Source organism: Lolium perenne, chromosome 7, assembly GCF_019359855.2.
Source record: "Lolium perenne isolate Kyuss_39 chromosome 7, Kyuss_2.0, whole genome shotgun sequence".
Taxonomy (NCBI): Eukaryota; Viridiplantae; Streptophyta; class Magnoliopsida; order Poales; family Poaceae; genus Lolium; species Lolium perenne.
In genome coordinates, this window is record NC_067250.2 from 237,504,462 (window position 1) to 237,530,801 (window position 26,340).

At 46.1% G+C, this 26,340-nt stretch overlaps 3 protein-coding genes across 6 annotated transcripts; all 3 read right to left on the reverse strand.

The window, feature by feature from the left end:
- Nucleotides 1-5,927: 5,927 nt before the first annotated feature.
- On the reverse strand, nt 5,928-9,557 carry LOC127314018 (protein SUPPRESSOR OF NPR1-1 CONSTITUTIVE 4). Its single transcript, XM_051344485.2, has 2 exons — nt 9,361-9,557; nt 5,928-8,028 (listed from the first exon to the last, which is right to left on the reverse strand). The coding sequence occupies exons 1-2, from the start codon at nt 9,555-9,557 to the stop codon at nt 6,069-6,071; spliced, it is 2,157 nt and encodes a 718-aa protein (XP_051200445.2). The 3' UTR covers nt 5,928-6,068.
- A 241-nt stretch (nt 9,558-9,798) lies between these two features.
- Nucleotides 9,799-14,259, reverse strand: LOC127314017 (wall-associated receptor kinase 5). Of its 2 annotated transcripts, XM_051344483.1 has the most exons (4): nt 12,800-14,259; nt 12,241-12,714; nt 11,295-11,441; nt 9,799-11,221 (listed from the first exon to the last, which is right to left on the reverse strand). In XM_051344483.1, exons 1-4 carry the CDS (start codon nt 13,683-13,685, stop codon nt 9,966-9,968), a joined length of 2,763 nt encoding a protein of 920 aa, XP_051200443.1. In that variant the 5' UTR covers nt 13,686-14,259; the 3' UTR covers nt 9,799-9,965. The 2 variants fall into 2 exon arrangements, with proteins under 2 accessions (XP_051200443.1, XP_051200444.1); XM_051344484.1 differs by lacking the exon at nt 11,295-11,441.
- A 2,013-nt stretch (nt 14,260-16,272) lies between these two features.
- Nucleotides 16,273-22,864, reverse strand: LOC127314019 (pentatricopeptide repeat-containing protein At1g08070, chloroplastic). Of its 3 annotated transcripts, none has more exons than XM_051344488.2 (3): nt 20,443-22,864; nt 20,237-20,334; nt 16,273-20,113 (listed from the first exon to the last, which is right to left on the reverse strand). In XM_051344488.2, exon 1 carries the CDS (start codon nt 22,808-22,810, stop codon nt 20,903-20,905), a length of 1,908 nt encoding a protein of 635 aa, XP_051200448.1. In that variant the 5' UTR covers nt 22,811-22,864; the 3' UTR covers nt 16,273-20,113; nt 20,237-20,334; nt 20,443-20,902. The 3 variants fall into 3 exon arrangements, with proteins under 3 accessions (XP_051200448.1, XP_071679303.1, XP_051200447.1); XM_071823202.1 differs by having other exon boundaries at nt 16,273-16,763; nt 17,150-20,113; nt 20,237-22,864; XM_051344487.2 differs by having other exon boundaries at nt 20,237-22,864.
- Between the last annotated feature and the right edge of the window lie 3,476 nt (nt 22,865-26,340).

A 26,340-nucleotide genomic window follows, 5' to 3' on the forward strand; every position in this document is an offset into this window, starting at 1 on the left:
GCCTGCGCATTGGCTTGCCCTGCAAACCTTAGCATTGCCTGAAAATTTCGGCAATCCTTCTGCAGGTGTCCTGAATGTCTCTTCCCATTATTGTCGACATAAAAATGCATCTGACATGGCCCGTTCATCATATCCTCGGGAGACACAAAAGGTCTCTGAAACCTTGGTCCACTATTTTGTCTGTTATTTCGGGGATCATCTCTATTGTCGCCACGCTAATCATTACTTCTTTGGTAGTCGTCTCTGTTGCTTCCTCCACTATTTCCTCGAAAGCCGGCCGAGATTTGGCCAGGAGCATCATAACTCGAGAACTGTCGAGAGAAACGTCGTCTATTTTGAAAATTGCGATTGCGGTCTTCCTCTGGCGACCTATGTCGCTTATTGTGGACAGCATCCTCTCCATCTGCCCACCTGTTTGCTATCTCAATTAGCGCGGATACTGTCTTTGGGTTGGTTCTCCCCAAATCCTCAATGAAATCTCCCCGTCGAATTCCTGCCACGAATGCATCTATTGCTCTTTCGTCAGATATGTTTTCTGCTGAGTTTTTGATGATGTTCCATCTTTGGATGTACTTTCTCATTGACTCATCATGCTTTTGTCGACATGACCTCAGCTCCTCTAGCGATGCGGGTTTCTTGCAAGTGGAGCGGAAGTTCTTGCCGAATATATCCTCAAAGTCATCCCAACTGTCAATGGAACCCGAAGGAAGCTTTTTTATCCAAGATCGCGCAGCTCCACTTAGGTGCACTTGAATGCTTTGCATAGCTGTTGCCCTGGTTCCGCCTATCAGTTTCACTGTCTCAAGATAATCGACTAGCCAATCCTCGGGATCTTGCAGGCCATCGAATTTTTTGAAATTATCGGGTAACTTAAACCCTGAAGGCACCCGAGTTTTTCGGACCCTCCTTGTGAAGCATGGTAACCCACACATATCTTCTTCGGCTATGTCTGGAGACTACCGATGTTCCCTTCTATTTTGTCGTGCTCTGTCTACCCTTGCTTGAATTTCTGTGTCTCTTGCTCCGCTGGTTCTCTCGGGACCTGGTACTGCTGCAGTAGGTCGTGGACTATTTTGTCTTGCTAATCCTTCGGGAGGTGAGTTTACGAACGCCGCTCCCATGACTCCTACTCCTGCCATAGACATGTTGTACAGTGCTTCTCTTGGATCTCCGGCAGGTGGTTTGGATGCGAGGATGTAGGCTTGTATCGCCATATAGCCAGCTTCTGGCGTCCTAGGGATAATGTTCCCTCTCGTGTCTATCGACAGAAAGGACATGTCGAGGTTTTGAACTAGATTCTCTCTCTCAGCTTCAGGTATATTGTTTAGTCGAGATCTTGCCCTATTTCGAGCTTCTCTGTGACTGCTTCCTGAAGTACCTGATTGGCGACTTAGCTCCGCTCTGCGCCTACTTGATGCTGATGCTGCTTCTTGCCTCTTATCTAAGGAGATTTTCTGTTTCTCGAGTTCTCGCCTGGTTCGCGCGAGCCTATATTGATATGCTTGTAGCTCCTCAGCTGTCGCTGCTACAGTCATCGGCTCTATACCATTGATAGCTCTGTCGACTCGATCCCATACTTCCTGCGGATATTGCACCATCTCCCGCGTCCTTGTGCCGATATATTTTGTTCCTAGACCCCGCGTGAGATCTGCAGGGTCGACAAACGGATTTCCCGCCTCGTCGAAGTTTTCTGACGTCGCCTCTTGAGGTCGGCTTGTTTCTCCGATTGCATAGATCTGATGATGCTTTATTTTTTGAATTTTGTCGAGATTGGTGATACCGTCGTATAGACTGGTGAATACCTTTCCGATAGTGGTGGATTTGTCGATGAAGTCGAAACTGTCGACACTGTCAGAATCGCTGCTTATATTGGAGTCCGCAGACGACTCGAAGGACATGTCGCTGAAAATCTTGGCGAGTTTTTCACTTTCCCTGGTGCTGATGAAGCGTGGCGATGAAGTCTCCTCGTCGCCTGACTCGATTGATGATGTCGAGCTCGAAAAATCGGGATCGATCGCTGATAATCCCGACGAGATCGGAATTTCGAGACGATACGCTCCTTCTTTCTCGACGCGAAAGTGGAACCTTCCGAACGTCATCTCCATGTGCTCCTCCAGATACGCATATGCATCCAAACGGGAGGGCTGGTGAGGTACAAAATCGACTAGACCAGTTTCGATCTGTTTACCTCTGTCCATTGTGTTGCTCGAAGTTGATGAAGTTGACGATCTTGAACGTGCCATCGAGATCAGCTCCTTGACACCTCTAATTCCCACAGACGGCGCCAATTGACAAGGGATTAACTTATCAATGCCTACGTATTGTAGACTAGGGTTTAGTTGGAAGTAGAGGGCAAGTAGATCTCGAAGGTTTCAGCCGAAAAGTACTCGACGATTATGAAAACTAGGGTTGCATGAACAATGAATCGATCCCTTTCTTTGTCCCTCGACTCCCCCTTATATAGGAGGCGGAGCCAAGGGATTCGTAACATACAAGTTTACAGAGTCCGGGAGGGTTTCCAACCCGTCCCGCAAGATTACAAGTAGTATTCCTAATACAACTCTAGCTTTCCTTGATTACAACTTGGGCTTCCGTATCTTCTTATTCATCGAGTCGTGGGCCTTAAGCAAACCCCAGGTACCATCTTCGGCAGGCCCATTGGGGATGCCTATGTCAGCCGGGTTGGGATGATTCCATGGAAGGCAGTATCAGATTCTTTTAGCATATCGGCAGATAATCCCATTGCTTTCATCGTGCTTGCAAACAAGAGATTTAAACCACTTCATCCATCCATGAACACTTTGCTCATATTATATCCTCCGATCTGTGCTTCAAGAACTAGGGCAGCGTGGCCGGCCCTAGGAACGGCTATCGGGTGGTCTGCTTTGCTAAACAGGATGCTCTGGTCGGACCAATCGATATACTCGGGTACCTCTGCCATAGCTACCTCTGCGATCTTTATTTCTCGTGAAATTTTTTTGGCTTCTCTCTTCGAAAAGCTGGTCTTATGGATCATGTTTACTTGACCTCGAGATGCAGGGTAAACTTCGGTTCGTACGTAGATATCTTCGCCCGGTGTATACTGTTTCGGGTAGCTGTAGGTTACCGTTCTTTTTTCTGCCGAACAAGCTCTTGCTTCTGACTTGGCTCTTAACTCGTCACAGAACTGCTGGATGTCGATGAACTGCCGACAATCTCTGAGTAAATGAGTGGCCTTCTCGACGCCATCCTTTGGGTCGATATAAGAGTGCATATAACATGGTGCGTCGAGCTGTTCCGTAGCCGATAGATAAGGCGTTCGGAGACGGTTTTTGCTGGATTGCGTATTGCAGCAGCCCTTTTCGCACTGTCGAGGGCGTCTTGCGGCTCGTTCTTCTTCCTCATGGCGTAGATTCCTTCGCCTCTTTCTTTGCTCCTCTCTGCTACCAAAGCGACTTTTGATTTCGCCGCTGTTTCTGTATGATCCTACTGAAGTTGCTAGTGTACCGATGATTTCCGGAGCCGAAGTCCTTAGGCTTGACGTGTTTGAACTGGGAAGTCGGAGAAATCCTTGGAGTCGATGATGAAGTGAACTCCTCCGAAGGTTGTATCCATATCGCCGCGTAATTCTGAAGAGATCGGATGCGAGGCCTCAACATACGTTGCGTATTCGAAGGATCCGCAGCGAACAGAGTTTCTTGGACTTGAAGGTGTTGGTGAAGTCAACACAAACGCTGCTGATGTGACCGGAACTGCCGATGACGTGCCTTGTGCCGGCAGGGTTCCCACAGACGGCGCCAATTGTCGAGGGTACTCCTCGGCAATGCCCACCTTGAGGGGCTTAGGGTTGACGGAATCCTGCAAGCTAACAGGAGACATCGGATACCAAACAAACGAGGAGAGAGATTTACCCAGGTTCGGGGCCCTCGACGAGGTAAAACCCTTACTTTCTGCTTGTCTGGTCTTGATTATTGAGAATATCAGGTTACAACGGGGTAGCTGAAGGCTTTGACTAAGAACTCGACGGGAAGCTAGATTTGTGTATGACCTAAGTCTTGACTTTACGGTGGTTAAGGCTAGATTGATCGTGTGTCCCTCGGCAGCCCCTCTCCTGGCCCTTATATTGGGAGCCGGGTCTCGAGAGATCTGTCCGGGTACGACTAGATTATAAAGGGTGCTATATCTAACTTTCATTGATTCTTCGTCTCCTTGCCTTGCCCTTCAAGAATCCTTCATGCGAACCGACATAGCGGCCCACCTTGGTTGGTGGATGATCTTCATGGGCCCCTGGTTGGCCTGTAGGAGGTAGCGCAATATTAGTTACCCGAAGGGTAATGCCCACATCAACCGGGAAGTATGAAATGGTGAGGAGATAATCCAATAAGAGAATTTTCATTAAAAAAACCATCTGGGGGCAGATAATGAAAAGCATGCTGGATTCGTTCAAGTATAAGTTCCAAAAACTTATTCCAGCCATAGAGGTAATCAGCCTTGGCAATGGGAGGAAGACCCCATTTTGGCAAGCCCCGTAGCTTGAGGGAAGCAAGCCCAATAACATAGCCCCGCTCATCTATGCCACATCCAAAAGGAACAATTGGAAGGTCTCACGAGTGATGTACGAAGGCCCATGGGTGGGGAAAATTTACTTGCACGTCCTTTTTACCTTAGACCACCTCTCCCAATTTGTTGAGCTTTGGTCCCTAATTGCCAATGTTCAACTACGCCAAGATATTGAGGATGACATCACGTGGAGACTCACAACGAATGGCCAATATTAAACCAAAATGACTTACGAGGTGCAATTCTTGGGATCAATTCACTCATCCATGAATAAATCGGTTTGAAACCATGGGCGTCTTCGAAAGTCAAGTTCTTCGCTTGGATTGCAAACCAAAATATGATTTAGATGGCGGACCGGTTTCACCACTCGTGCGGAATCCGTGGATCATCTCTTCATTCCTTGGTTTCACCACTCGTCTTTGGAACCTCATCAAGGATTGGTTGGGTATTCCGGCCATCAACACAAGGCTTTGGGTGGGTTTTGGCATCTCAGATTGGTGGAGCATGATGTCGGGAGGCTCTACTCCAAACGCAATGCTAGGGTCTTCCACGACAAGCAAGCTCCCACACATATAGTGTTCGATAAGATTAAGAAAGAGGCGCATCTTTGCATGCTAGCGGATGCGAAACATTTGGGCGAAATGATGCTGGAAGAGTAATTCGTGTAATAAAACTTGACGGTTTTGTAAAACACTATACTTAATTAATCGAATGGGGCAAAGCTTTTGTCCCCGTTTTAAAAAAAGTCCCTGCATTTGCAGCACCTAGTAAGCTTGAAGTGAGGAGGAAGAGTGTTGTTGACCCTGACGAAGCAATGCAGCAGCATGTTGTTGATTCTGAAGATGCAGTGCCGAATGTTGATTCTGAAGATGCAGTGCCGAATGTTGATTCTGAAGATGCAGTGCAGCAGCATGTTGCTGAAAGAGAAGCTGCACTGCAGCTAGCACTTGTAAACTCTAAAGTTGCAGAGCAGCAGACAATTGAACACTTTGAATATGCACCACCTGTCCAACTGCCAGATGATGATGACAATGAGTATATGAACTAGTACCTGAAGACGCACAGCTCAGGCGAGGACTGGCTAAGCAATTGAGAAAGCCTGCTAGAGAGATAAGGAGGAATGAGAGAGCCAAAAGACTTGGAACTACTCATTATCAAAGACATCGTTCTAATAGTAGGTGGACTTGCATCTTTAATGTCAAAGAATGGTTAAAGGAAAATTGAACTATGCAAAAGCTTATTTCCCTCGAATTTAATATTATTTGAGCGCATATATTTTTGTTGTGGTTATTTGCGGATAGAAAAATGTAAATGGCCGTTGGGCTTGTCCTGTACACAATAATTTCAAGACTTGAGATGTGAATTCAGAGTAAGGGCACAACAAGAAATGCTAGTGCATACATCACCGAATGAAACCATTCACTTTAGTTTCAAAGAGTTCAGTAACCTGAACGAAGCATCCATCGATCAATGAGTTGTACAATTAACTGCATTATTCCTTCACAATGATACACAAAGCGTCTGCGTGTTCAAGGTCCATGTGGTGGTAGCTGAAGCTCTTCAGTGCTCTTCTCCAGCATCTCGACCACTCTGCTCATGGAAGGCCGACCCGAGGGGGAGATTTGCACACACCACAGCCCAACCACCACCATCTTCCTCACCAGCTCGGTAGCCTCGCTATCGATCTCACAGGCCCTTGTGCAGAACTGATCTAGACCTTCATACAAACACTGGGGGAAATACTTGCTGCTGTTGCTGGTCTCTGAACCAGGAACCTCGTCAGCGTCCATGCTTCTCCTAGCCCCAGACATCTCAAGGACCATCATGCCATAGCTGTAGACATCGGACTTGCTAGTGACTGCCCCTACTCCCCTCGAAAACACCTCGGGCGCGATGTACCCGATCGTTCCCCGGGCTCCAACGATGGACACTGCGATAGTGCTCTCTTTCTGGGAGCACAACTTGGCAAGTCCAAAATCGGAGATCTTAGGCCGGAAGTCCCGGTCCAGGAGGATATTGTGAGGCTTGATGTCGAAATGCACAATGTGCGCGTTGCAACCTCGGTGCAGATACTCGAAGCCTCTCGCGATGCCAACAGCAATGTCAAAAAGGGTCTCCCAGCCGAGCGAGTGCTCAGTGGCTTGCCCAAAACTGTACCTTTCGAGGGAGCCGTTAGGCATGAACTCGTAGATGAGGCCCCTTTTCGATCTCCCTTGCAAGCAGAATCCCAGCAGCGTGACGACGTTGACATGGGAGGTTTGGCTGATGCTGGCGACCTCGGTCATGAAATCCTCACCATCGACGTCTTTGTTGTCCTTGAGCATCTTCACAGCAATCTCATGGCCATCCGGGAGGCTGCCTTTGTAGACCACGCCATTTCCGCCTTGGCCGAGCCTGTGCGCGAAAGATTTCGTCATCTGTTTCACTTGCGAGTAGCTGTATCTCCTCGGATGTTGCCGCTGCAGGAAAGATTCAATCTTTGGCGTGTCCCTCTTCCAGGGCATGGGAGGAAGTGAGAAATACCGTTTCTTCTTGTAGCACAGGAGTGCTCCAAGAAAGAAGGACAGCAGCGCTAATGCGCTCAGGGTACCAACTAGTATGTATATCCTGGCGTTCTTCCTTCCAGAGGGAGTACCTGGCACAGAAGCTGGAGCTAGAGGTAGTAGTGGCGTCATGGACGGTGGCATGCTCGGGATGAAGCCCATGAATTCATAGCGCAGGTAGCAGCTGGGTCCATTGAGACGGACACCATCCATATCGGCGCAGCATCCAGCCAACCAGGCCGTGTGCGACGCCAAGCACCGGCTGCACTCCTCGGCCAGGAGGTCCCTCGAGCATTGCGCCAGCCCATACAGCGTCGTGTTTGCGGTGACCTCCTCGCTGTCGAAGGTAAACCGAACCCCCGAGGCCGCCGCCGCGGGGAGCATCCGAGAGGCCAACCTCTGCCGTGCCACACCCAGGCTCACCGGGTTGGAGAAGTTGTTGGGGTTGGGCACGTCAAACCGCTGCGCCGGCGACGTGTCTGCAGTGCCAAAGGCGGTGTCGTTGTAGCGCACGAGGCAGTGCGAGTACCAGAGGACCATGTCCTTGTGGCCTGCACACCGGGTCCCGGCCAGCTCAGCTGCCGCGCCAGCAAGGCAGGCGGAGCAGTCGGACTGCTCGGCATCGGCGAAGCACATGGCAAGGCCATAAACCGTGTCCGCCATGTCGCCGTCAGTGGTGGCGAATGTGGCGTTCAGGAAGCTGGCGTCGGCAGGGGCCATGTTTTGGAGAGAGGCCTGGAGCTCGAGGAGGTTGGCTTCGAAGCCGGCGCTGCGATTTGAGGTGGCTGCAGCAGAGGTAGAGCAATCGGGGCAGGCATACCTGCCATTGGCCTTTGTCCCACATATGTTGGGAAGCTGGGAGAACACCTGTGGGAGGAAGACGATTGCGACAACGATGACAGCGAGGAGGAGGAGGCGCCGGCGAGGCAAAGCCATGGGACTGCAACTGTAGAGGATGACATCCATGTCAGAGCTGATGAATCTTGCTTCAAGACTGTAATGCAGTACAGATTATCAATTCAAGGGTTTTTCAAAGAAAATATATTGACGTTAACTGTAGTAGCATGGAGCCAAGACGAAGTCTTCCCATTACACGAAGACTAGGACAGGCACCGGGAAGAAGAAATGCATGTTGCATTGTGGAAATGTGGAGCAAGCTGCACAGTGTGCTGATTGTGACGCCACACAAATCCAGCCTGTCTCTACAGCAGCATGGTCAGAAGAGACGGCTGACTAGCTAGCGGAAGTCATATCTGCTAGTACTATTCCACTACCAATCCCAATCTACACGGCATTTTATTAGTGTCCATCTTGATCCACTAATACTATATGTATAAAGTTGTCAAGAGAAAAAAAAAGAGCTGTATATATGGTGGTTCCAGCCCTTGTTCTGCAGATACCAAGTAAGAATGAAAGCTTAAATCCTAGGAGATTTTCGGTTCCATTCGTTTAAGTTCAGCAAACAGGTTCTGCAACTATACCTTGATGAAACATACTCTCAGTTTTGAGCTCTTCCATGATCAAATAAATGTGGCAAGATGCATAGAAGAAATAAAAATGAGAAAACCAACTTACTATTCAACAGAAGGTAAACAAATCAAAGATAAGATTATAGCACTCAATGACTACTTCTGATTCCACCCTTTTATATAACACCATTGATCTGGCAAAAGCATTGTTAAGCCATTTACATGTGCAAATCACACCTAAATCTACGTATTCCCAGAAATACCAGCAGGACTAAGATCTCCTCAAGGACGAATGCAGAAGGAGCAACACATACCAAAGCTAGATTTGATTTTTCATATGGAGATAAACCACTGCTGACAAGCCAGGACAAACGGATGCTAATTGAAGTTCCATTCTCATTGTACGTAACTAGCCTCGTTCATTGTGCTATTGTGAAAGGATTTCCATTCGCAGCCCATGACAACATGAACAAAAAAGGCCAAGGAATTTCAGACTTGATAAAGGACATTTCGTGTGATTCTATAGCCAGTAGGACGGGTAGTTTTCCACTATTGAGAGAAGACATGGAAAACAATAGATCAAATAAGACAAACAGTTAAAGTGAACGGCTACTTTACTTTGTAGGAGCGCAATTGTATCAACTTTTCATTGTTATTTTCATCATTATTTCCATTTTTTCTATAGTAGTGTAGACCAGTAGTTTCAGTGAAAGCAATGCCAATGCCAGTAGCATAATTTCAATTGGTATCAGGGCACAAAACTTAGCCCTCCCGATAAAATCTTGCCAACACAGGAACTAGAACTGTACCTGATCCGCATGAAATCTTTGCTCAAAGCATGAAGCCATGAAGCCCCAGGTTGAGTTTGTCTACACCTCTCCTGACAGGGATTAAAGTAAAGCAAGACCAGTGGAGAACCAGATGCCGCACAATGAACATGGTAATTTATTTTTCTCTGAATGATTTTCAGAGTGCTAAACTTGTCTGCTTCAACTGCGGAAGTCATCATCTTTGTTCCACATATCTATAAAGTTCTTTACCTGAAAGCGGAGAAAGTTAAAAAAAATTACTGATCAAACAGAAGAGCAACATATTATGGGAGGATCAAGAAACAACAGTTGTAGTTCAACGACAATTTAAAGAACATAAGGAATGAATAATCACGATGCTGGAGGTATGACTATGAATATTATAAATTAGCATTTTTGTACTTAGCTGTAGGAACTTCTCATCCAAAGACCCTAGTCTCATTAACACCATACACATGCCAGTGATTCACTCCACATCTCAAAGTAATAAAATTCAGGTTACATACATAAACGGGCATAATTCCAACCTTGGAAAGTTACACAATCATTATGCCCTAAATTATCTAGCCATAAATTGACCTATTACGTGATCTCAACAGACTCGTCTAACGTGGTAAGCTAGCAGATGACATGAACTCTCCCTCCAAGCTATAACATCGTTGGCTGTCTCCTGAACGCATGTCAACTCTCTCTCCCAATTCCGCTGCAGAAGATTGGCGAGTAGTTCTAGCTCTTCTTCGAGTTAGTGGAATTTGTTGCATCTTCTCTTCATTACTTGGATCAGCTTGACATGAGTTCACCCGTTTTGTTAGCAGATTTTGCAATTCCATCTCCACCTGTTTCATGGTGGGTCTTTCTTCACCATGCAGTCTTAAACAAAGCTCTGCAAGAGAGGAAACACCGTTGATCTCTTCCTCAGTTGCCTCCTCAAGGACCTGAGAATCAACAATACTTGTGATTCTCCCCTCCTTGAGCTCCTGGAGAAAATAATTTGACAAGTTCTGGATTGTGCCTGATTCACTTGTAAAAACGGGCTTCAGCCTAAGAAGCAACTCCACTAGTACCACACCAAAACTGTACACATCGCTCTTCTCGTTTAGCTGTCTAGTGTGGAAATACTCTGGATCTAAGTATCCAAATGTACCCTGCACATTCGTGACAATGTGTGTTTGATGAATAGGAACCAATCTTGATGCGCCAAAATCTGAAACTTTAGCTGTGTAGTTCACATCCAAGAGTATATTTGAGGACTTCACATCCCGATGGAAGATAGATATTGAAGCTGAAGAGTGGAGATAAGACAGAGCACCAGCTGTTTCCAAGGCAATCCTTAAATAATCACCCCAAGACAAAGAAACACCATTATTTGGATCTGCATGGAGAACTTCAGAAAGTGAGCCACTGGATACATAATCATACACCAGCAATGGAACCTCCGTTTCGAGACAACATCCAAAGAGCTTCACAATGTTTCTGTGATTTATCTGAGTGAGGACCGCGACCTCATTGATGAATTGACTGATCTCACACTCCTCTATGACCTTAGACTTTTTTATTGCAGCCACACGTTGATCTGATAACATGCCTTTGTAAACCAAGCCATGGCCCCCACGGCCAATGACACGTGTAGGATCAAAGCTGTTTGTTGCCTTCTCAAGCTCTTCTAATGAGAAAATCGTTGTTTTGTCATTTGCGGTCTCATCAGAGGACACCAACTTTTGTAGGAGAAGACCTTTGTTCTTCCGGAAATAATTCTTCCGTAGTTGCTTCTGAACATTCTTTTTCCACCTACGCGTGAGAAGTACTGCACTGAAGCTCAGAAGTAGAACACCAAAACCAGAGGACAACCCAATAATAATACCTGCAGACGTTAAGATCTTTAAGTTCTATGTTCTATCGTGTCTATCATAAATGTAACAACGATTTAGTATTACCTAAGAGTAGAGGCTGATTTAGCTTAGTACACTGCATTTTCAATGGATCATACTTAGTCTTGCTAGGACAACTAGTACACCTGAAGCTTCCTTTGGTATTATGGCAGAACCCTTTACATTTGTTCGGTTGAAGGCATTCATTAATATCTGAGAATAACAAAGTCTTGATAAGGTGCGTTGAAAAATATGAACTTCCACTGATTCGGATTTTTTAGGCCGCCGCCATGGTCTTCATATTAACACTTTGATATACATTTTAGAAAAATATATTGTTCAAATAGAAATAATTATACACAATGAAAATATATTTCATGACAATCTATAATATCAGTTAGATATTGTCCAAGTTGATAAATATTTTGTTTCGAATAGAAATAATTGTATGTTATGAAAATATATGTCACGACTACCTATAAGAGCAACTGATATTGTGCATGTTGGTAAAAAAATCTACTGTGCATTGATCATGAAACCTGAGTTTTTTTTGGATTGCACATTTTTTAGAACTTCTTATATCATGAGTCATAGGACTAACATGGACCAAAGTAAACCATCCAGTTAACGTAAAACAGCACATCAGCCAATTACGCGAAACATAAATGAATGATAAACATCTCTGTTTAAAATAGCCGGCTATAGCCTTTCCCGCATGATGCGTCTAACTGCTATAGCCCGGCTAAACGTGCCAAAGTCCTTCAATAGCCGGCTATAGCCGGGCTATAGCTGTTTTGGGAGGCCGCGGCTATAGCCTATAGCCGGCTATTTAAAACATTGATAAACATAGAAGTAATCACTGGCTAATAGTAACATGCAGTTACTGTAATAATACATGCCTTTAAATGCATAGGCAAAACTTTGTTTTAGAGAGTTATAAGAAATAGCTAGCAGTACAATTTTCTCCAGTGGAACGGGGTGTATCATTTGTGATCCTAGAGGTAGGGAGTACCTTGACAACCACTTTGGATGTATGGATTTCCTTGGAAGCCATCTGAGCATTTGCAACGGTAACCAGCATAGAACCTCTCATCAGCGCTTACTTCCACACACTTGCTGTTGATACTCACACAAGCATATCCCGACCTATTCCGTTGGGCCTCTGCGCAACTTAGATGAGCAGCAACCCATTTGACAGAGAGAAATAACCCCGATGCAGAAAAAAGACCGCTTCGTTCTGGTCCATCAGACATGGGATCCCCCAATCGTTGGTCCGCAACGGTGACATTAAAGGTCCCTTCATTAACATCCATGCCGATTATCTCCAAATCCTCATGCAACAAGAAAGCGGATGATGTTCTATTTGTGCAGTTGAAGTGAAACTCTTCCCTGGCAAAGCAGCCCTCTTCGAAGCCAAATGGGAATTGCACACTAATGTTACCACACCAACGGTTGCAATCAGCCCTGCTCAGAATCGGATTATACCCTAAATTGATCAGTAAAAGGTTAGCATGTACCAAACTACCAATGCCCAAAATGCTTCGCCACTCAATTAGGAAAAAAAATGTTACCTTTGTCATTGTTGGAGCAGCCATGTGGAATGTAGGGGTTGCCTGTATATCCATCGTTGCAGAAACAGTTGTAGCCACTTCTTGATGTCATGTAGGGGTCATCTGCAGCGTAGTTGTAGCCACACTCAGCATGGTCACTGATACAGGCAACACAGGCAGATTGATTCCCTATATCCCATGAGAGCTTTAAGCCATCAGTAGTTATGCTGATTTTATCCCACAACTGAGAGGTCTGGTTGGAGCCTGTGCTCGTGTTTTTTGTGTTGTGGACAAGTTTGAACTTATGAGTGCTGGCATAGTTTTCCACTTGTACACGACAACATCCAAAGCCATCACAGTTGTGCATAGCTACCATCTCTGTGATTTCTGGATCTGGGCACACAGTTGCGCAGATCGACCGGATGGCGTTCTCTTCAACAGAGTACACCTCCAGGTCACAGCCGGTGATGTTTAGATCAACAGAATAAAGATGGAAGGACCTCCCAGGCGGTTTCAGAGACAAGTTGTAGACATTGACACCAGGTTTCATGGGGATCGTATGAGAGAAGGAGGTCCATATAAAGTTTGAGTTCCAAACAGGATCGCCAAAGTCAGTCACCTCGGTGATGCCGTCGCGCAAGAAGAGCCTGGGGGGCTGAGTGGCGTCGTTGCAGGTGAGGTTGAAGTCAGGCCCGCGGGAGCATCTGGACCCGATGCCAAAGGGATAGGTGAAGATCACAGTGCCGCAGCTCGTTGGGCAGCCATCAAGCGTGAAACCAAGACGTGATGGTTGCGCCCAGTTTCCCTTGGGAGTCTGCTGGCTTGTGACAACTAGGAATGACAGAGCTGTTAGCTTTCCTAGTGACCCGAGTACCAACACAGAGATAACCAATACCAAGATGCCCATGATCGATCGACGGTTCTACACTACAACCTTGCACTATAGAAGTTGAGGCCAGGCAGCAGTGCATGCCTTCTATTCTAGGTAACACTTAATTTCATGGCTGCCTCCCTAATGCATATATTTATGGCTAGAGAGACTTACAGTTGACCCGAAAAAAACTGGAATGGGACCTGAGTGGCTATGACGCGTATTTGATTCCATGTGAAAGGACATGGTCCTGTGGATGTGGCAGTGCTGCATTTGGTGCGATGTCAAGGAGATGACCTTGACCATGGTGTACTCGAGAAGACCATGAGTGTTGACCACGGTGCATTTGATGCAATGTGAAAGGAGATGACCATGACCGTCGTCGTGCCGCAGCGGAGGGCATCACAAAGTAAAAGATAATAATTCTGACAGCTGGAGAGAAGCTACAGATACAGAATCATGTAATGTAAAAGACTAACAGATAATGAATTTCTAAGGCCTTCTCCAATAGTAGTTTCTTAGCGCGGTATCATAAGCAAAAGTGCTGATAAGGCACCATAATTAATGATGGTACAGATGGTTGTTAAGGTTTCTTGGGGAAAAGTAGATTCATCACCTGTAGATGCCTGAGAGAGATTGCTTCGACACCTCTGAATCTCAGATTGCCTTGCTGCTGCATATTCATGATTACACTTGACGCGGTGTGGAAGTGAGATCGCAACTTCCACATTAAAATGCAATGCTACTTTTCTTGTTGGTCATGATGACTTAGGAGACCTCACAAGTCAGTCAACACATTCTGGTCCAGGTGATTTCAACCCATCAAAGGGAGCACTGAGAACCAGATGCAAGCTGGCTGAGCTCTGTAATATTGCATTTTGTGGTTTTTTGGGCTTCCAATGGTGTGTGCTGCAAAAAGGAAAAAAAAAGTTTACTAAATGCCTCTTTAGTTTGTAGGACATTTTGCATAGAACGGTCATGTTGTCATGATCCACGGAGACGTTGCAAGTCAATCGACACCTAGATAAATCACAGAACATATTTCGATGTGGATTTTGTGAGTTTCCAAACGTTCGATCTGCACCGGAAAGGAATTACCAACATCTAGTAAGAATTAATAGCAAACATACAGATAAAAATCAAGTACGGAGTAAGAGTAATAGTTCAGTTAGCTGACAGCAATTGAACTCCACCCCCAATTTTATCTGTTGTTTGGTTAAGCTGCTGCAAGCCTGCAACTAAGTGCAGAACGTAGAAATTCTATGATAAACTACAGATACAGAACCAAGTACTGTAGAACAATAGCAGGAAACGAGCACCTGTACACCGTGCGGTGAGCTGAAGGATGCGGCGAGCTGCTGCGCACCTAGCGGTGTCATGGCGCTCTCGCTCGATCCTGTCTCTCGCGCCGTGGAGGTGGGCGGCGAATGAATGCTAGGTCTGCCAGGGCTGGACGGCGATGGAGGTGGCTAGACGGGCGCGGCGGTGAGGGCAGGGAGACGGCGGACGGAGGCGCCGGCCGCCGAGGCCATTTTGGGCCCCCCATCACTGTACTCTATCAGATAGTTCATTTTGGGCCGAGCGAATGATGACCATGGGCCGTTTAGCATTTTGTGATGCTCGGTCCATCTTGTCTGCAATCTACGCTCTCCAGTTCTCCTGGCCAGTCTCCCCAGCCTGGCAATTCCTATTCCCCGCTCAGTGCGGGAGCGATTCGCTCCCGCCTGAAGCGGCGGACAGGGTGGGCTGGCCCATTAGCATCTAGTCTGTCCGGTTTTTGTGGGTTTCTCCAGGTTTTTTTTTCAGCATTTGTTGGTTTCTTTTGTCGGTTTTTGCTGGTTTTTGTTGGTTTTGCTGATTTCAAAATTTGTTCAATTTTTTTGTTCTGATCTAAAAAATGTTCATATTATAAAATTGTTCTAATCTGGAATTTGTTTAAATTTGGAATTTGTTCAAATTTGGAATTTGTTCAAATTTAAAATCTGTTGAAATTTGAATTTTGTTCGATTTTAATTTTTTTTATTTCAAATTGTTTGGTTTTTGAATTTTGTTGAGATTTCGAAATTTTGTTCAAATCCTAATTCGTTCAAATATGAAATTTGTTCAAATAAAAAATTTGTTCAAATTTGAATTTTGTTCGATTTAATTTTTTTGCTTTTAAATTTTTTCGGTTTTTAATTTGTTCAGTTTTCAGCTTTGTACATATTTTAAAATCTAAACTGAACGGAATAAAAAGAAAAGTTGAACTCACGAGGGGCAGATACACTGGAACTCACGACCGGTTCAGTACACGCGAAAGCAAATCGCTTAAACGGGCCGAGCCCATCTAAGCCGATCGTTCGAACAACCGTATGCGGAGGCGAGATACGCTCCGCTTAAAGCGAACAATAGGCGCTCCCAGTCAGCCTCGAGAGGATGAACATTTTATGTCAGTATATCCAATAATAGGGCACACACATCACAGTTGCTCCATACAGATCATAGTCATCACAGAATAATGCCTTCACCCAAGAAAAAGAAATCTGGCAACTTGCATGTAACAAAACTCATAAAACATATCATGCGTGTCAGGAAAACATACATACAACCAAAAAGAAAACAAACTGCTGTGCGCTATATAATCTAGCCCTGGAATTCTGTAAGATGATAATACCACCAGCACAAGATATGTGTGAAGTTTGGCGATTCAGCCAGGCATCATACAACTATGACAACCAAGCACTCACGCTTTCTAGAATCTAAGCTGCTACGTTTTCCGTCGTATAAACGATATATAAAAGTATCAAGATGTCCATGTGATAAACGTTCCGCAGATAATGCTGCCCATAGGATGAATGAAGCATCTTCCAAGGAGCATATCTACATATGATTGCTTTCTGGTACCAATCTATATCGTGCCGAACTTCGTCAAAAAATAAGCGCCCGGCTTGACCCGCAGAACACCACCACTCCACCAGGCAGAAGCTTTCACATGCTTTTTCATTTGATTGTGCAGAAAATCCACTTCACTAAACAGGAAGCAGCGGTTAGGCCCCTTTGTGGTTGCAGGATATTATTCAGGCTCTTGAAAAGTTGACTGAGCAACAGGAAAGGCATCCAGTTCTTTTCGAGAAACTGAAAGATATACATTGAGAATCACATGAAAACAATGATGGTAGCTTTTTTCCAAAAGGAAACATCGTACATGTTTATAAATGTAATAATTGCAGCATCTATACACTAGAACATGATTCTGGTGTCATGTGCACATCTAGAAAAAAAGGATTTGAAGCAGGCACAAGAACATGGTAGAACCGTGGACTGAATATATTACATAATGGTGCAGCACAACTATCACTCTATCAGAGTTCCTGTAGATTAGGATGAAATCAACTCAAGTTACAGTGAAATTAGCGCAGTAACAAAAACTAGATCATATTGCTTATCTTTATCAACGGAAGAGAAAATACTACTCAATGCTTGCTACTAATAGGAAGAGAAAATGTGACGAAGGAACTAACCTTATGTCCATGTTAGGATAGAACCCTAGCTAGCCAAATTACTTAAAAGATAACGACGTAGTCACTCAACGCCTTACAAATTTGACTGAAAAAGCGGACAAGAAAGAAAACACGAAAGATTAGTCCAAAACCCAAAATTGTAAAAAGTGGAGAATATGATGCCCACTTGCCGTTCAGATAAGTATCTTTATTGGCCTATAAAAGAGGAGAAGAAAACATCAGAGCTGCAACACAATTCTTACCCTTTCATCATTTCCTCATACCTTCAAGCAAGAAGCTACAGAGCAATGTCTCACACTCGTCTGTTCTATTTCCAAGCCCACCAAAACCATGCCAAATTTCAGGACAACGATGCTAGTGCGATGAAGAAAGAAGCAGCAACAGGAACAATACCTCGCCAAGCCAACCAAAAGTTTCAGGATAACCATGCCAATGTTATCAAGAAAGATGACATGGATAAGGATGTGGATACGGTGGCTTCTGACTTTATCAAGCGTAAGCACATGTCTTGGGGACTCCAGAAGAGCACAACCATGTATCCCACGTCTTAAGAGCACCAGCGTTTCTTAGTCATGGTATTAAGTAAGAGGTGCTGCTTGGAGGGGCCCTGGATATCCCCAAGTCATGTTACTATGGTCTTCTTATATGCGATATGAATAAGAGTGATGTGAATATGCTGTACTGTTATTTGCAACACAGATGTATGATCCTCCTTCTGTATGAATGTCAGGTTATTACAAATGATTATGTTCTACTTCTTTCTATTTGAAATACTATGTGAAAGCATCACATTCTTTGTATATTGGTCTTTCTATTAACCATGAATTTAAAAGGTTAAGCTAATAAAACTACGGACTTCCATGATGGACAATTCTTCACAAACTTCCCCAATAATGAAAACATTAAGATGCGCATCAACAATATCTCACATAAAAAAATTCAATAAAGTGTCGGAGTAATTGTACCAATTGTACCTAGTACTAGACTACAGAAACTTATAACATAGAGATAAAAAAAATGCTAATAAAATAAATTTGACAAACACACTGCAGAAAATCAAAGCTAATATCGGCAGTGGGTCCTGACTAAAAGAAACCATTAATTGAACCACTAAGAGATTCTTGACGGTTCCTGCTAATTCGTATCAACATTGATCGCTATAGAACACCGATGTATGGTATTCTTATGTATGAAAGTCAGGTTATTACAATGATTCAGTTCAACTTCTTTCTGTTCGATATACAATATTACTATGTGAAAGCTCATATCGGTTGTGAGTTCTGACTTAAAGCATTGATGTAATTAAACATTAGAGTCTAGACCTAGTCATATCAGTTTCCTGCTAATTTACATCAACATTTATCACTACAGTAATATATATCATCATTCTAAGCACCAGAGATGTGGTGCGGTAGCTCCATGGTTTGTGAACACACGAAAAGGAGGTAATGGGAACTAATCCCTCCATCCCGTAATATAAGATGTTATTACAACCAAGGAGTTAGTACGTTGTAGTGACATCTTATATTATGGGACAGAGGGAGTACTACACAATTTTCATTGCACTGTTGCTCAAATTTGTGCTCACTTGATTTAATTTCGATTGTATTTCAAAGGAAATGGCTCTGCATAGCTGCAAAAGCACTAGGAAAACTGAAGAGAAAAACAAAGGAGAAATGATAACTCCGCGTTACAATTAACACCATGTAGCAACTCATGACCAATATTATTAAATAGCAGCTAGCTAGTGTGCAAAAGCAGGTGTTCACCATAATCTCGCCCAGAAAGGGGGGGCTGATCAGAGTGAGGTGATGCCCCCATAGGACGCATTGGATTTTCATTGCCAGCCAGACCAGGAGTGGGGTTCCTACCGTTCAAGATATGCACAGGGACAGACCAGGATCTTCCTGGGCCACCAATGTCAGCAAATCTTTTAAAAACCAAACTATGTGGGACCAGCAGAATTTTGTTGATAAAAAATCTAACAAGGGCCCTAGACTTCTTAACACCAGGACGATGCCAAATTAACAATTTCCTGAAACAAGATACAGCCTTAATGCCATAATGTTCAGTTTCTTAATCAAGAGGAAAAACTAGAAACAAAACCCAGGGTTCCTTCTCAAAAACCGACACTCATATTTGGCCCTTCATCGATCATCGTGCCTGACTAAACTGAACATAGAATAATGCTCTCCTAGTACACGTGGGATAATATAAGAAAGATAATTGCTGATAACAGCAGTAGGGAAACCAAGCAGGCCAGCCACAAAAGGATAGATCTCCCAATCCAAAATATGAGAGCCCAGGTAATATGTCTGTTGCCAGCCGAAGTAGTACACTAGTAGCTCTGAAATGATAGGGGACTGGAGAATTCACCAGGACCAATGTGACATGAGAGGGAGGAGGATCTCCAACCACACCATGTTCCTCCCCAGCCGGTTGTCAGGTCCCCACTCAATGTACATCGGCCCTGGCAGGAACCAGTTGAACTTCGAAATCCGGATATTTAGCCTGTCTCAGAATCATATATATGCACAAATAACTCTCGAGACTTAATATGCATGCAAGAAAGGTCACCAGAAAATTAGTTCCCCGAATATAAAGCCCATGCAATTGAGAACTCGGGTCAACCGTTGAGACAGAAAAGATAAGACTTCAAAAATTCAAATGAGAGCTTGTCGTTGCATGAAAATCTCTAGAATGTGAAGAACTCTGGGGTGCCGTTGAAGATGAGACCACAGGTGCTGGAGAAGCCTATGCCTTGGACCTTGATGCAGGCAGCTAATCTGAATGTTTGTTTTATCAACATGAAAACCACATTTCGCCAATTCACCAGAAGACCCGAGATCATGAATAGCACTTTTAGGTAAAACCTCCATATTAGTACGAATAACCATAGGACCTTGGACATGAGACTTCGGAGATACATCACTTTTGAAACCTTTGAAGGAGATAACCAACCACCTTCAGGAGCATCAAAATGAGAAAAGATTGGTACCAGTGGATCACCACGAAAGAGATGAAACTGACATAGAAAATCTGGAAAAATTATATCCCAAAGATCATAAACAAAGTGGCTCACTTTACCTGAGGCAACAGAGAACCGAAATCTCTTGTCACAAAGCTTAAGAACTTGAAAACCCCCAAACAATCACCACCAAGACAGCATTGAGTGCTAGATCCACCTATGCCACCGAGAGAAAGAATGATGAACGGGATAAGCCCACCAGAAAGAACGCCTTGGATAAAGAAGAGGGCATGAAGTGAACTGTGGAACCAAAACGTCGACGCACCTCGCTCGCAAGGGCGAACCACGGCGACAAATCCCAACAGAGGAGGCCCTCCATCATGAACTAAAGGAGGATTCAACACCATTGAGGATTGACGGACGAAGTACGATGGGGATGGAGAGAGGAGAGCCGTTTTGCACCTCATACTCGATGGTTTTTGTCTACACCACTCCTGACAGGGATTCAAGTAAACCAAGACCAGTGGAGAACCAGATATCCCACATTCAACATGGTAATTTATTTTTCTGAATGATTTTACATGCATGAGAGGCTCCATATCAAATTCATCACCTTTGCATTTTTTAGCTTCCAGCTCGCCTAGTCAGAATCTTAGTTTGTATGGTAGAACAGCATTGCAGTAAACTGTTTTGGACAGGACTATCTTCTGTCATACAACTAGAAGAGTACAAGACTGGCACTACGGCCACATGCTGCCAAATTCAACTAGTTTAGTCATCATGGGTCACCAGTAATCTTTACAAGAGCATTCACCATTTGCAAAATGATGGTAGCGGTTAACATCTCTTATGATGATTTCACGCTGCACAATCTGCGAAATCAGCTTGATGACAGCATGACAGTCCTCACAAACTCGAAGATTCTTAGTCACAAGAAGCTTTGTCCCAGGAGGCGTACTAATAAGCCCAAATGCAATGGCCAGTCTCTCGCTATGGCCCCTCACCATGTTCCTCTTTTCATCATCTCCCACATCGTGGAAAACTGGCATGGTGTCAGGCACATATCCAGCATCGCTCATGAGACCTTCCAATCTCTCCAATTCTACATAAATTTCATCTGATCGAGGATGAGATGCATCACCAACAAGAAATCCATGTGTTTTCCCTTTCAACTCAATCCAACTGCAAGCAACGATCTTTTTCAGGCCTCGGTTGGTCATTAGCTTCCTAACCATTGCAGCCTTTTCCCATTTCCCAGACTGAGCATAGATATTTGATAGAAGCACGTAATTACCAGCATCTTCAGGCTCAAGCTCAATCAACTTCTGCAGGGCTAGTTCACCTAGTTCAACATTCTTGTGAATCTTACAACCATTGAGAAGTGCACCCCATATCCCTGAATCTGGTTCCATAGACATGCCCTTTATGAGATCATACGCTTCTTCAAACCTACCAGCATGGCCAAGAACATCCACAAGGCAAGTGAAATGCTGCACTGTCGGTTTGATGGAGTACACATCCACCATCAAACTAAAAAAATATTTTGCTTCTTTTACCATACCTCCATGGTTGCAGGCTGATAAAACCCCAACAAAAGTGATGTTGTCAGGAGTCACTAGAGCCTCGACCCTCATTTTGTTAAAAAGTTTGAGCGCTTCGTCAGCATGGCCATGCATCCCGTATCCACATATCATGGCATTCCAGGAAACAAGTTCCCTCTTCGTGAGTTGATCAAAGAGAACGCGGGCCACCTGAACCCACCCGCTCTTGGCATACATATCCACAAGGGAAGTCTTCAGCTTATCCTGCTGCCCAAAGCCCCTCCTCCAACCAAACCCATGCAGCTCTCTCCCTCTAGGTAGAGCAGCCGCATCAGCTGCTGCTGATATTGTACTCACCAGAGTGGCAATCGTCGGCCTTACACCATTTGTAGCCATGTCGCGGCACAATAAAAGCGCCTCCATGGGCCGCCCATTCTGCCCATAAGCAGCAATCATGGAATTCCACACCACAGCATCTCTCATCGCAATCCCATCAAACACGGCTCGAGCATCGTCCACGCACCCACACTTGGCATACATGTCCACAAGACCGGCACAAACAAATACATCCTCGCCCCACCGCGTGCCCGAGACACGCTCGTGCACCTCCCTCCCGGTTTTCAGGTCGAGGAGTGCGGCGCACGCCTTGAGCACCAGCGGGTACGTGAAGTTATCTGGCTCCACACCATGCTCTGCCATCCCGCGGTAAAGCTGCACTGCAGCCTCTCGGGGCCCCTCTCGTGCATAGGCCCTGATCAGCACGTTCCAGAGGAACACATTCCGCTTGGGCATTCCGTCGAACAGGCGGCGCGCGTGCTCGACATGGCCACGGGCTGCGTACAGATCAACCAGCTTGGTGGCTAAGACAGTGTCGGAGCCGAGGCCCGAGACGAGTAGCCTTCCGTGGAGCTGCCTGCCGGTGCGCAGGGAACCAGCGGCGACGCAGGATTGGAGGATAGAGGCGTATTGGTTGTAGGAATGAGGAGAAGAAGCGAGGTGCGAGTTGGAGCTTGGAGGTGGTGATGCTGTAATGGTGGTGGCGGGTGCGACAGCTGTAGCTCTGCCGAGGGAAGAGGAGAGAAGACGACGGAGACGGCGACGCCGGCGGTGTGACGGCACGTTTCTTGATTTTGAAAGGATGGAGGGAAGCATCGCCTGACCGCGGAGGCGGAGGCCCGGTGCGATTAGGAAGTGTCACGCTGAGCGTCCCCCGGGGGTAGACAGCTGTTGGATTAGCTTGATTGGACCGTCTAGATCATGACACGTGTCACAGTATACCTCAGTCCCACTTTTGCTACCGTAATGTACCAAAGTAGCAAAAAACGGTTCGTTTGTAGCAAAATCAACACAATTGTAGCAAAACACGGTTCACCCAAAATACACACAGATCTCGTCGGAGACTCGCCAGAGACCTCGCCGGAGACGATGTAGCAAAAATGTTGTACTATTGTAGCAAAAAAAATCGGGTATTGTAGCAAAGTTCGAGACATCACCGGAGATATCGTCGGAGACGTCGCCGGAAACCTCGCCGGAGAATTGGTAGCAAAAAATATATGCTATGGTAGCAAGAAACCACAAATATTGTAGCAAATTTATTTTTCTATTGTAGCAAACCATATAAAAAAAGGTTTATTATTGTAGCAAAACGGACATCTCTGGTGAGCACGCCGGAAAATCTCGCCGCAAACTTGATAGCAAAAAATGTATACTATAGTCAAAGTTTTCTAGCTATTGTAACAAAAACACCATCACGACAGGGGCAAAAACACCATCACTATCACATCAGGTGCGGCGGGGATGCAAGTCGAGGCGCGGGACACCGCCGGTCGCCGGGATGCAGATGGAGGCGCAGGACAACGCCGTCTTTCGGGATGCAGTGGAGGAGGAGTAGTGGCGCGCTATGGAGGAGGTTCGGCAGCGCTGCGTGGGGCCGCGGCCAACACCGGCGGCGCGCAGCTTGGAGCACCTCCATGGCGGCAGCCCGGAGGACGTCGATGAGGCCGCGATGCCGGTGGCTTGGAGGACGGCCATGAGGTCGCTGTCGAGCGGCGCTCTGCTGGTAGGCGGAGAGCCGTGGGCGCGGAGGACTCGGGGCGGCGGCGGCTGGCGCGGGAGGAGAGGAGGAGGGAGGCCGCCATGGATGGAGCTCCGGGCGGCGCGGGAGAGGAGGAGGGCCGGGATGGCCGCGGCGGATGGCCGCCGGGCGCGAGGTGGGCGGCGCCGGGAGCGGAGGCGCATCCATGGGGCGTGGGCGGCGGCGCTGCCTGGGTGTGGTGTAGCCTCCATTCCTATCGATGGAAGAGACGAGTTAAGATAAGATCGTGGTGGGACCCACTCTATCGCTCGCTTTTGGAAGGGCACGGGTCGGTCGCTCCATCCGGAGGATTTCTGCGCTGTTCGATGCGCATGATTACAATCATCAGATGAGGGTCAACATTCCCGCACGAAAAAAAAGGAAAAACACATAAGAAAACTTCATCTCCTCTCCTGAACCCGCACGAACCGCACGAACGAAGTCAGGATGCCGGCAATGTCGACTCTTGCTTGCATCCCGCCGGCGCCAGCAGAACCGCAGCCCGCGTCGTCAGAACGGCCGCCGGCGCTGGCAAAACCGCCGTCCGTGCCGGCAGCACCACGGCCGCTCGCATGCTGCACAGCCGTCCTGGACTTGTAGCTTCGCCGCCAGGTTCGCCGGTGCCCTTGCATCATGGCGCCGCCGCCCTGTTTGTAGCAACCGCCGCCGGTCTCGCAGGCATCCTTGCAGCATGACGCCGCCCAGTTTGTAGCAACCGCCGCCGGCTTTTGCAGCAATTGCCAGCGCCGCTTGTAGCGAATCGCCGGCCTCTGTAGCAGCGCTAGCGGACACCGGCGCCCTCTGTAGCAGCCGCCGCCGCCTATTGTAGCGGATGCCGGCGCGCTGCGTAGCAACCGCCGCCGCCTATTGTAGCGGACACCGGCGCGCTGCGTAGCAACCGCCACCGCCACATGTAGCAGACGCCGATGCCGGCGTCCTGAGTAGCAACCGCCACTGCCACATGTAGCAGATGCCGACGCCCTATGTAGTAAGCGCCGACGCCACTCGCAGCATCGGCTCCCATTCCTCGCAGCTCCAGCAAGCGCCTGCGGTCGGCGTCGCGGAATCGGGCATGTCAACTCCTTCGCCTGCGTCGCTTTAGGAGAGGATGACGAGCTCGAGCTCGTAGAGGCGGAGCTTGGCAAAAGGAGATGTCGAGGTATGGGCCAGCAACGCCTGGTTGGACGGCGGATGCGGCGCGTGGTTGGGAGCCGGTCCGAGCTCCCCGCCGGGATCAGGCGATGCGTGCGCAGGGGCGAGTGGGGAAGGATGCGGGAGAGAGAGACGGTTGGTGGAGGAAGAAGCTCCGGTGGGTCTCACTCCATCGCTGATGTTTTGCCACCAGGAAGGACGCGTGGCGTGCAGGCGATCCGGAGGAAGCAACACAATCCATCGTCCGGGGGAATAGGAGCGTTTTCCTTCTTGAAAGGGCCGTGCTAGCCGTCGGCCGACCGATCCCGGAGGGGAAATCGGTCGCACGCGCGCCGTGTGATTAGGCTCATCCATCCGTAGAATCGAGTGGAGACAGAGGACGTCGCTTTCTTTCTGTAGGTGTGGACCTGTTGCTGTCATTTCTATCTGCGTCCTTTTGTCGGTCATGTATGTAGGCATGCTGCTGTCTTTTCTCTGCTCATGGTGCAGCGCTATTTCCTTGCATGCTTGCACGTGAAGCTGATCATCGCTAGCGTGGCTGTCCTTACGTGCTAGCTAGCATGAGATACAAGCGAGGGTAGGTATAGATGGCTTAAAGTTTGAAGAATATTACTCAGACGCATGGTTCAAGTAATATGTACAACAAACTATGTCTACATTTTTGAAAATAGTGCTACAAAATGAATATCTTTTGGTGTTGATTGATTTGCAACAAAAATCACCAGCTAATTTAACAAGTACCGCCAACGATTACAATAAAAAGAATCATGTGTTTGCGGCAACAACAAGTATTAGTGTGAAATAATAAAAAATATGCACTTTAATTTACAATAAAAATCACTAACTATTTTAACAAAATTCAAAGCTGATTACAACAAAAAAAAACCATGTGTTTGCGTGAATTACAAGTGTAGGCGTGGAATAAGAAAAAATCTTCATGTTGATTACAACAAAAATTACTAGCTATTTTAACAAAAAATCATAATCAATTACAACATTCGAGGCAATAACAAGTATGGGCCAGAAATAAGAAAAAAATCTAATTTACAACAATAATTGCAAGCTAATTTTACAAAATCTAAGCCGATTACAACAACAAAAAATTGTGGCAATAACAACTGCGGGAAAAAACTACACATTATTTTACAACACAAATCACCAACTATTTTCACGAAAATCAAAGCTGATTACAACAAAAGAATCATATGTGTGGCAATAAAAAAGTGTGGGCTGAAATAAGGAAAAAATGTATACACGTTAATTTACAACAAACTCACAAGCTATTTTAACAAAAATCAAAGCCGGTTACAGAAAAAAATGTTTGGAAGCATCTATGCATGTATAACAAATAAGACAACTATGGATGTAGGTTCTATCTTGTTGCTGATCAAAGATTGAGTGGAGTGCTAGTTAAAAAAATGATCGCATGCATGTAACCTGCAGTCTAGCTACAGTA

What these genes read in the sequence shown, in the direction of transcription:
- LOC127314018 (XM_051344485.2), bottom strand. Translation starts at nt 9,557, where the DNA reads ATGACTTCCGCAGTTGAAGCAGACAAGTTTAGCACTCTGAAAATCATT. An exon ending in AAAGATTTCATGCGGATCAG is followed by an intron (nt 8,029 to 9,360) that starts GTACAGTTCTAG and finishes CATCCTCTACAG; the next exon opens with TTGCAGTCCCATGGCTTTGC.
- LOC127314017 (XM_051344483.1), bottom strand. Translation starts at nt 13,685, where the DNA reads ATGGGCATCTTGGTATTGGTTATCTCTGTGTTGGTACTCGGGTCACTA. An exon ending in CATCCAAAGTGGTTGTCAAG is followed by an intron (nt 11,442 to 12,240) that starts GTACTCCCTACC and finishes TGTTATTCTCAG; the next exon opens with ATATTAATGAATGCCTTCAA. An exon ending in AAATCAGCCTCTACTCTTAG is followed by an intron (nt 11,222 to 11,294) that starts GTAATACTAAAT and finishes TAACGTCTGCAG; the next exon opens with GTATTATTATTGGGTTGTCC.
- LOC127314019 (XM_051344488.2), bottom strand. Translation starts at nt 22,810, where the DNA reads ATGCTTCCCTCCATCCTTTCAAAATCAAGAAACGTGCCGTCACACCGC.